Source organism: Mustela nigripes, chromosome 7, assembly GCF_022355385.1.
Source record: "Mustela nigripes isolate SB6536 chromosome 7, MUSNIG.SB6536, whole genome shotgun sequence".
NCBI lineage: Eukaryota > Metazoa > Chordata > Mammalia > Carnivora > Mustelidae > Mustela > Mustela nigripes.
The window spans coordinates 31,864,864-31,875,742 of NC_081563.1; the positions used below are offsets into that span (position 1 = coordinate 31,864,864).

The 10,879-nt window shown below is 40.8% G+C and overlaps 1 protein-coding gene across 1 annotated transcript in view; it reads right to left on the reverse strand.

Moving 5' to 3' along the window:
• Window positions 1–3,194: 3,194 nt before the first annotated feature.
• Window positions 3,195–10,879, reverse strand: part of CDKL4 (cyclin dependent kinase like 4) — a 45,796-nt gene continuing 38,111 nt past the window's right edge. Inside the window, exons 9-10 of the mRNA XM_059405509.1 lie at window positions 6,743–6,877; window positions 3,195–4,551 (exon numbers count right to left, since the gene is read on the reverse strand). Coding sequence (XP_059261492.1) covers window positions 4,450–4,551; window positions 6,743–6,877 — 237 coding nt within the window. The 3' untranslated portion in view covers window positions 3,195–4,449. The remainder of the gene's footprint in view (window positions 4,552–6,742; window positions 6,878–10,879) is intronic.

Genomic DNA, 10,879 nt, shown 5'->3' on the forward strand with positions numbered 1-10,879 from the left:
ATCTTAAATTAGTGTTTCACAGCATATGTGTCATTTCCCAGCTAATTAGAGCTAGATTAAAACGTCAAAGAATGATTACATATTACCCTGCATTTTAAAAGCACACCTGTTTTATTTACATTAATTAAAATTTAGTGATAATTAGCTTTAAAATCCACTTTAGTTTATAAAATTTATAAATTTATAAAATTGAACCTCCACTAGACAGTTGTCTGCAAACTACTATTGCCGTGGTAGGACTAGGAGGGAGTGGTTGTGTGTGTGTTTGTGTGAGTGTAAAAGCAAACAATCAAGGGAGGGATGAGAGACAGGGAGGGAGTGGGGGAGAGAGAGATCCATCTAGCCCCTGGTTAGATCATAAAACCCCAAATCTATCTTGCTGTTGTTAATGAGAAACAATCTCTGGAAAGCCTCTTCTAATGGGAGTAACGTCCAGCACAGTAATGCCTTGTGCTTTGGAGAATCACAGAAGTCCACAACTGAATGGGAGCCCTAGAAAACACCTGACTTATCTCTTCTACTTTTCAAAAGAGAAAATGAAGGCACAGAACAGTTACACATTGTGACAAGGCTACACGGAGAATTGTAAGCCAGTCAAGAACCTGGTGTCCTAATGCCCAGATCAAATGCTAAATCTACTATTCCTTAACCTACCACTCATACATTGTCTTCTACCAGAACAAGAATGAAGTTGAGTTCATGATTTTAATAGAAAACAAACACCCACACTCATACATACTTACATACACCCCCCCAAAACATTACCTTATTATTGTATGGCATTTTTTTCTTTGTCTTAATTGTATGCATCACAAATCTATATGTAATGCATACATATGCATTATAAATCAGAATCTGTGATTCAGCTAATACCTTATACTGACTCCCCAGTTTTTTCAAGATTTTAAGGTTTGTGCAATTGTAGGATTATTCCTCTTCTGGTAGTTTGGTGGTATGTTTTAATTAACAAAAAGAGATTTTTGGTCTTTTCGCTGTTGTTGTTGTATTGTTTTGTTTTTTTGTTTTGAGGATTCTGTGCTATTCAAGTTGTTCCAAAATCAGGAATGGAAGTCATTGGTGGTGACAAATGATTAAGAAAATACCAGCTTTTTGAAAAACTATAATTCTATGACAAGTAAGCTAAAGAACAGTAACAAATATTCAGAGTCGAGAATTTTTTCAAAATAACATTAATTTTCTTAGGTCTTAGAGTTGGGAGACCTGCAAGAGCAATGAGGAGCAGTGATACGGCTGACTGAGAAGGGGTATGATCTGCTCTCTGCTCATCTCTTTCTTTCCTGTTCAAGAACTTTCTTTGCACCCCTTCTTCAATTCTCTCCCTAAGCCAAAGCAGGAAAAGCCTCCTGAATACTACTTTTTAATCATTCAGTCTAGTTAAAATAATCTTCAAAAAGCGAACCCATGGGGCGCTTGGGTGGCTCCGTCAGTTAAGCACCTGCCTTCGGCTCAGGTCATGATCCCGGGGTGCTGGGATTGAGCCCCGCATTGGGCTCCCTGCTCAGCAGGGGGGAGCCTGATTCTCCTTCTCCCTCTGCTGCTCCCCCTGTTTGTGCTCTCTCCCTCTCCCAAATAAGTAAAATCTTAAAAACAAAGTGGCCCCCTCAGAGGGCTTTGTGGTTGGGGGCAAGTGGAATAAGTGCATCCAAAATATCACTAGGACCGAAAGGGAGTTCAAAGGCAGAGTCCCAGCAAATAGCTTTCCAGGGCTGATAAAGATCTAATGAAACATCCTTTTTCGTGGTGTTATTTCCTTCTTCCCTGAAGAAGTAGCAGAAGCACAAAAAACTAAAGTCTACATTTTCGGTTCTCTGTAAAGTGCTCTAAAAACAAAACAAAAAAAACCCAAAACGAACTGCTTGGAGATTCTCAGGTACAATGTGATAAGTCTGGGGAAATTGGGGTGTGAAGAGCTCACGCCCGGGGTGGAGAGAGGGGATGCATTCAGGTGGTGCCGCTTACCCCGATGGCGCAGTATTTGGCTGGCAGCGGGAAAGACCTGTGTATAATAAATTTAAAAGCTTGGAAGCTGGCACGGGTGAGACAAGTCACAGGTGAGCCAGAAACCTTACTAGGATGTAAAGGAAACACGTGGTTACCGAATTGTGTGGGCTTCTGTGAAGTGCCTGACAGGGTTCACAGAAGTCAGTACTTAATTTGGGCACTAGATGTTTCAGCGCAGCTGTCTTCCGTGTGGCTGAGAAATGCAAGGGAGTGTGTGTGCGTGCGCAGCAACTAAGTGAGAAACAGGTACTTCAAACAGAGAAGAGTTGCAGGTTGAGGTCTGTGGGCTTGTGTGGTTCAGAGGCTGGTCGCCCAGGGAAAGAGCCAATGAGCAAGTGTTACTCAGATGATTTTCTTCATGGTAAAAGGACTGCAGCAGAGCATTTTCCTAAAGCATTAGATGCTTTCTCCCCCTGCTGCCCCGCCCACCCCGTGATCTCTAAATGATGGATTTGTCTATGGAAAAAAAAAAAATGAGAGAGAAAAATGCCAGTTTGCGTTAGTTCTTAAATGTAAGCAAAAATAAGGAAAGACAGTCACCCTATCAACCCTTGCCAAAAAGTCCATCGCTGTCTGAAGCATGATTATAAGCAAAATGGGAAGCGGAGTTGTGTGCTGTATTCTGAATTTCTGCGTGTGCGTGTGCGAGTTATGTAGATACGCGGGAGAGCTGGAGCAGGAGTAGCCCGGCAATGAGAAGGCTTACCTGGTAAAAACACTATGAACGTTGAAAAGAAATGTTTCAGCAAAGTTGCCTTTTATCTTTTATTTCTCATTTTCCTGGTTCCTGTGGCCTCATTTAATTAAAAATGCGAGAAACATACAAATCTGAAGAGGCACATTCTTGATGATAAGATGACAAGAAGACCACCTTAGAAGCTTATAGTCACACTAAGCGTGTTAAATGGCCAAATAAGCCCACTTAGAACATCCTTCCAGTGAGCAGGAAACTATTGTCGAGACACCGCAATTCCTAAGTAAAGAGATGCTCCTCCCAAATAACTGAAGATTCTCTAGAAGGTTCCATGGCTATGTTTATAGGTGCAATAAACTTTTAGAGGTGAACAGAAGATGGTGTAGGTGGGAGATACCTGGTGTTTCTTGGAATTACGTGTATTTGCAAAATTTAACAACGTTCAGGTAAGCATGCCAGACCCAGGAGCAGAAAAGAGTTAATGCAATAACCTTAATATTTATTGAAACATCACTATTTTGTGCCTTTATGCCAGACAGCGATAGACAACCCCATATTATTTTACATGAGTTCCTTGCTAGCAAACAAAAAGCCCTTTAAACAGACTGCATCATTCTTCCATGTCTAGGATAAAAGGCATCTACTATGTTGTTTTAAAACTTTTAATTATAAACATATATATAGAGAAATAGGTACATATGTGTATATGTAGGTGTATCTGTCAAGTTTACTAGAGAAAATATCCCAGAGTAAACTGGGCTCATCTATTGTGGTGTTTTGTTTGTTTGCTTCTTTTTTTTTTTTGGTAGGAGACACAAAGAAGGTAACTGAAAGATAATCTTTTTGCTGTTGGAAGCATTTAAAAACCTGATCTGATATACAAGTTTAGGGCTGCACAAGTTCACAGAGGCTATGGATTCAAATGTTTGGAAGTATATTGACCTTGAACCAAATATTTAGGACACACACCCAACAGGATACATCTAGGCACTGAGATGATCAAGCCAGGAAAAAGAAAAAGAAACCACGATGCTCTAAAGGATAGCATTAGAGTCAGCAGTCAATTATCACAGGATATTATGTCCTGAGGATGGTAATTCCTCGTAGTTCCTTATTTGCTATGTAAATGTATGGAATTTTCTCTGACTTCCTTTAAAATTGGAATCATCAATGTCTCATGAGACAGAGAAAGTAGTGTCTTCCCTGGAATCGAGGGATAAACCTACATGACATTTACAGGTTCCCTTCCTACACCAATATAAAATCCAGCACTACTCAACAGACCTGGTTACAATAAGCATGAATTAAAATGCAGAAACATAATGTCATTCCTTACACAAACAACAGTTAGGCAAGCTATTTGGTAATGCTCTAAGACATTATGTAGTCAGGTAAATCAAAATGACATATGTAACTCTTTTTTCCAAAAATCAACATACAAGCCCACAAATTCTCTAAATTGCCTCTGGAAGGGCTGCTCTGATGAAATGGAAAATGTCTCCTCCATATGTGCAGTTTCAGACTCTCTAACATTTAAAGAAAATGTTCTAAAAGATAAAGTTGGCATGTAAAAAGCATGGGCAGAGGAATCAGTAATGATCAGAGCAAAACAATTCTAGAAGGCATCTTAATTTTCATATGGCTCATTTGCATTTGAAACACTGAGAATCCCTATCTCTCTTGTACAAAAATGTGTACATATTAAATTACTTTCCACTTGAAAGAACATTTTCCTAAATGTTTGGAAGATGATCAAATTTTAACTGGAGGACTTGTTTTCTTCCATCAGGTGTGGGGGAGATGTGGCTTCCTGGTATGAGAGGCAACAGTTGATTCTAATAGCAGAACAAGACAAAAATAAGAAAGTAAATGGAAAAGAACTCCTATTTGTATAGTTTGATTTAATGATGGTAAAACAAAAAGGATACATATGATACAAAGAAGTCAGAAGAGATCAATTTAAAAATCAAACAGGGTTACCTTTCCAAAAATTGTGATATTCTGATACTTGAAAATTAGGTTCTATTACTTATTCTAGGATTCTCATGGATATAGTTGATTTATTTCAGAATGTTCATTTCTGAGTATCTAGTCAGTGTTTAAAAGCTAGATGCCCACCAGCTATTAGACAATAATTTCTGAGCATCTACATTCTACCTATCTTAAATTAATAACTTTAGGATATTTGGCAAAACAGTAAAGATTTAATACCTCTTTACTAGCAATACTAAACAATATTTAGCGTTAAGGAAATTGTTGGGTTACTCACTCAGAGATCTACAAGTTGGTATCCAGGGGGGGAATTTGAACTCAGAAAGTGAAAGCACATTGGATGAAAAGATCTTTTTGAATTTTTAGTTTATTTTCTGATAACGGTAAAACGTTTAGGGAAGAGGCCCATGCTTTGAAAGAAAACCAGAACATGAAAGACATCCCTGCCTTCCTCTTGGCCTTGCTCTCCAGAGACTTCACCTGGTGGCAGGTTAGACATGGTCTCAAGGTGGGGGCTCTAGTAAGGCTTCCTCATGAAGTGGGGACAGGATGCAGTTGACTAAGGACAGAGAACATGACCTAAGTTCTGTAAATGAGATTATTTAGGTCTATGCTGCTCTTTGTGCTTCTTTTCCTTTTGGAGAAATAAAGTCTCTGAACTGTATCAGCTGGGCTACCGGGTATTAAGGAACGGGGAACACAGCTGTGTAAGTCTCCAGACTTACAGGAAGGGCAGCATTCTCCACCCTACCCTCCACGCGAGGCTGGGAGAATGGCCGTCCGGAACCTAGGGGCAGGATGGGGCAGTGCTGCTGTTCACCCTCCCAGGCCAAGCGTGGGGAATCTGGTGAGATGTTTCCAAGGGGACAGTGTTTTTACACACAACTCACCCTGCATTTCGAACAGCTGGCTCAGACTTACTTGAGCAAACCCTAATCTTTTGGTTAAGATTTGGTTTTGCAAAGCGCATTGGGCTTGACCTGCAAACACATAACTTAAAACAGTAGAAGATAATATGGTCTATGTAGTAAAAATTTGAAAATCATCTTAACATATCATCTTATTAATTTGATCTTTCTCAATAAACTTTGATTTTAATGATCAAAAGGTTGAAAAATAAACCCCTGCTTTCTTCCTTTATGGTAGACATGCTAATAAGAAGATAAATGACCAATAAGAAGATCCAAGGTGGACCCTGAAGCAAACAGAATGGGATGACTGTCCGTCTGCTAACTCGAAAGTTACATTTTTTTTTAATTAATAAGCAGTGTTCAGCTATTTATTTGGATAATATTTACCGAGTACCTTCTATAGGTCAGACACTGTTTTAGGTGCTGGGACACAAGATAAAAAATAACTCCCAAACCAAAACAAACCTACTTCCATGGGGTTTATGTTTTAATTTCAAAGTTTTTCTGAAACCAAGTAAAGCAATAGTAAACCGAGAAACTGCAAAATCAAGGCTTGTCATATTCATCATGTTGTCCTATGATATTGATATTGGCTTCATTTTAGGATAGAATTTGGTTCTCAGGTCTTTAAGTTTCATCTCTTAGTATCTGCCAGAACTTGTCCTTGGTTTTGAGGAAAAGCCTAGGGAAGGCAGGCTTAGGTGCCTGCCATCAGTAAGAAGGGAAGAGTTGGGTTTTCTTTATGGTGTGTCTGGAGGCGACAGAGGGTCCTGGAATTCCTTGGTAACATTCAAACTCAGTCCTGCTGTTTTGGGGGATTTTATTGTATGAAGTTGCTGTATTTTGCGTCCGTGATCTGGCAGGTGAACTATCCAATCAGCATAGCAAAAAAGTTGAGCAATACTTTGATTCAAGTATATTTGAAATAAGATTTTGCAACAAATTTGTATATTTTCATAGTTTTTATGGTTTTATTACATCAATCACCAAAATTTATTAAGATAAACAAATACAACTAAACCAGTGCAAAGAAAGGTCTTGGTGTCCACCTAGTCTCACTTTGAAAGGCAGGAAAAAAAAAAAGATTCATTTTTATAGCGCTTTAACTTTTGAACAGAGGTACCTGCTGGCGTCTTCTGTTTCTTCCTTCAGTACGTGCTTTTCTTTTAATTTGGTCTTCATGAAAAGAATCAAAGTACGGGCTCTCCAGGAGTTGGGCACAGGTTAATCTGTCATCAGGATTCATCTTCAGACACTCCTTTGGAAAAAAAGAAAGTGTGAAAAGAGCGGCCCATTTTGTTACTATGACCTGAAACTGAATAACTTGTTAGAGCAAATATGAGCCTAGAAAATTTTTGGGTTTGGGGCGCCCGGGTGACTCAGTGGGTTAAGCCTCTGCCTTTGGCTCAGGTCATGATCTCAGGGTCCTGGGATTGAGCCCCACATCGGACTCTCTGCTCAGCAGGGAGCCTGCTTCCCCCTCTCTCTGCCTGCTTCTCTGCCTATTTGTGATCTCTGTCTGTCAAATAAATAAATAAAATCTTTAAAAAAAAAGAGAAAATTTTCAGGTTTGTATATTATCAAGTACTTGAAACTCGTTAATAACTAGAATAACTTTTTTTTTTTGTTTTTGCCATTCAAAGTCTTGAGGGTGGAATTGAACATTCACTGTCTCTGGAAGGGGGGTGCTACAAGTACAGCAGGTGTTTCTTTCTTTCTTTTTTCTTCTTCAAAGACTTTATTTGTCAGAGAGAGAGAGAGAGAGAGAGAGAGATACAGAGTACAAGCAGGGGGAGTGGCAGGCAGAGGCAGAAGGAGAAAATGACTCCCTGCTGAGCACAGAGCCTGTGATCCCAGGACCCTGAGATCATAACCTGAGCCAAAGGCAGATGCTTAACTGAGCCACCCATGCATCCCATAGATCAGGTGTTTCTACCAATGATATCTTTTCACTACTTGTCAAAGTAAATAGTTTGTGGGATACTTTAAGTGTGATCCTGGGTGTGATCCCAGGACCAGCTGCATTAGCATTCCGGAGCAACTTCTTGTAAATGCAGTTCCTGCTCAATCAAAAGCACTGGGGGTGGGAGCCACTGGTCTGCATTTGATAAGCTCTCTGGGTGATTCTGATACCTGCTCAAGTTTGAAAACCACCAGTTTAGGGAGATGGCTAAAGTATTTGTCTTTAAAGTCTTCATAATCGGGGCGCCTGGGTTGCTCAGTGGGTTAAGCATCTGCCTTTGGCTCAGGGCATGATTCCAGGGTCCTGGGACCAAGTCCCGCATTAGGCTCTTTGTTCAGTGGGGAGCCTGCTTCCTCCTCTCTATGTCTGCCTGCCTCTCTGCCTACTTGTGATCTTTGTCTAATAAATACATAAAACCTTTTAAAAAACTAAAAAAACTAAAGTCTTCGTAATGAAACAAATCTAAAACCTGGATAATTGGTATATATATGTATATAACAATAACTAGAGGCAAAAAGGAAAAGGTACCATCATGGCCCTTTATATTAGAGACTACTACAAGCCTCTAGCTTCACCTCCAAGAGAGGGGAGGGCTCTGGCAGCAGCAGGGTTGGTGGAATCCTGTCGCAGAGATTTTCTTCAAGAAGCCCTGATACTCTGGCCCGAGAATGGGGCTTTTCCCATGGAGAAAGATCGTGATCCCTAAGGAATTAGAACCGCCTTAGAACATCCAGGCACAGGAGCCCTGAAATTTCTTGCCTTATGACCATAATAGAGAATTAAAATTTATCAACATAACAGACTTATTTTTGAGGCATTTGGGTGTCCAGATAATTATGCCAACTGTGTCTGCCCCAGTCGGGGCTGCCCTGTGGTGTCTGTGCCTCCCTAGCCCCAGCTGACAGGTCTCTGAGACCCTTGCGAATGCCACCACCCCTACAGTCTCACCTGCCCCTTAGAGCCAAGTCTTATTGCACCTGGTTTTAGGAAACAGTCCTGCTCGGCATACCCAAGTTCCCTTGTCCTTCCAGAGCTGGTGCCTGCTCCACACAGATCCTACCCCGTGCCCATGTTGATGATCCCTACCATAATTAAGTATAACTGCTACTGGGGGTCTGTCTCCTCAAACCCTAACACTGTCAGGACTAGAACCAGCACAGAAAGACTGATATTCAAAGATTCTGAGTATAAGCTGTGGTAGTCTATTTCTTCATCACTCTGTTCTGGCTTTTGCCTCCATCATTCCACATAAGTGACTTCTGTTATTCATACCTAGACTTCCATATTCATGCATCCAATGGGTAGATCATGTTCTCATCTCCACAATGTTAGACACTACTCACCACATCCTCCTCCTTGAAACTCCCTTTGGCTTCTTGATGCCTCCCTTTCCGTCTTCTTACCTCATGACCACCCCTTCTCAAACCAGCCAGAGTTAGTTTACCTTCTTCTTTCTAGTGGGTGGGTGGGACTCCTTCAGGCTCAGTCCTAGGTTCTCCTTTCTCCTCTCTGTTTCTAGATAATCTCACGGATTCTTAAGTCTTCAATTACTAAGGTTTAGAGACTTCCACATGTATATTTATGGTCCAGACCTCTCCTTTGAACTCCAGACCCACATATGCTGTGGCCTACTTAACAGTTCTGATTTATCTCAAGGGCACTGTTACGGATTGACTTGTGTTCCCACCAAACCATGTTGAAGCCCTAAGCCCCAGAACTGTATCATGTTGACCTTGTTTGGAAATAGGGTCTTTGCAAATGTAAATTGTTAACATGAGATCATAATGGAACAGGCCGGTCTCTAACCCAATGGGATGGTGTTCTTATAAGAGAGAAGATAGTGCAAAGACAGACACAGAGAAAACACCAGAAGACAGAAGCAGAAGTTGAAGTTCTGCTTTCAAAAGCTCAAGAATGTCTGGAGCTACCAGAAGCTGGTAGAGGCCAGGAAGGACCCACCCTGAAAACTTCAGAGAGAGCATGGCCCTATCAACACCTTGGTTTGAGACCTCTAGTTTCCAGAACTGTGAGAATAAATTTCTGTTGCTTGCAGTCACCCAGCTCATGGTACTTTGTTACAACAGCTCTAGGAAACTGGTACAGATATCTCATGGTTGCAGCCCTCCTCTACTTACTCCTCAGATCTGAATCATAACTAAGTCCTATCAGTTTAATTTCCAATAATTTGTTGAATTCATCAACTTTCCTTAACAGGCTTTCAATCTATTGAAATACAGTCTATTAAATACTAGTGGTTTTTACTTTAAAGAACATTTTTAGATTCTAAAAAGAGGCTGCTAATGCTGAGCTGTTCCATGGGACCTGGGCTAGAATGACATCCTATTTTGTCAGTTCTAGAAGTAATGAGATGAATTGGGTGGAGTTGAGGCTTCTGAGTTATTGGCTCTCTAGATTAATACCTTTCTACACACCAGGAGGCTGATGAATTTTCAGAGGTGCTTCCTGATCAGAGTGTCCCCAACCAGAGAAAGGTTTTTAAGAAGAGGGATAAGAAATTAGACCTGCAGGGGCACCTGGGTGGCTCAGTTGGTTAAGCCTCTGCCTTCGGCTCATGGTCATGGTTTCAGGGTCTTGGGATTGAGCCCTGCATCAGGCTTTCTGCTCAGCAGGGAGACTGCTTCCCCCTCTTCCTCTGCCTGCTGCTCTGCCTACTTGTGATCTCTGTCAAATAAATAAATAAAATCTTAAAAAAAAAAAAAAAAGAAGGAAATTGGAACTGCAAAGTACATGTCAAGATCCTTTTCTTGAAACTTTAGATTTCACAGAAAAGCCTTAAAAATATTTCCAGGAGCCTACAGACTTCTTCTCTGGCCAGATTAAACTGATAGAGTGATAAGATGTTATCGCTATGAAAGCAACTGAGAAATAAATAATACTGTGTCTGCTGTCTCATTTAAAACCTACTGAAGAGAAACACACAAGCTCTGCTGTAGATTGGCTACTCCATGCCACCACTGGCTTTGGCATTGCATTGGCTGGTACCTTCACCCATCTGAGCAGATGCCTGCATAGATGATGGCCTAGTCCCATGGGATGACTACCTATTATGGGACCTGGATCTTATTTGTTATTAAAGATGTCTCATTATGTTTTTCAGAGATGTCTCACTCTGAAAAACAATCTGAGGGTTTTGAAGGGGCGGGGGGTGGGAGATCGGGGTACCAGGTGGTGGGTATTATAGAGGGCACGGATTGCATGGAGCACTGGGTGTGGTGCAAAAATAATGAATACTGTTATGCTGAAGAAAAAAAAAGATGTCTCAATTGCAATTAGTGA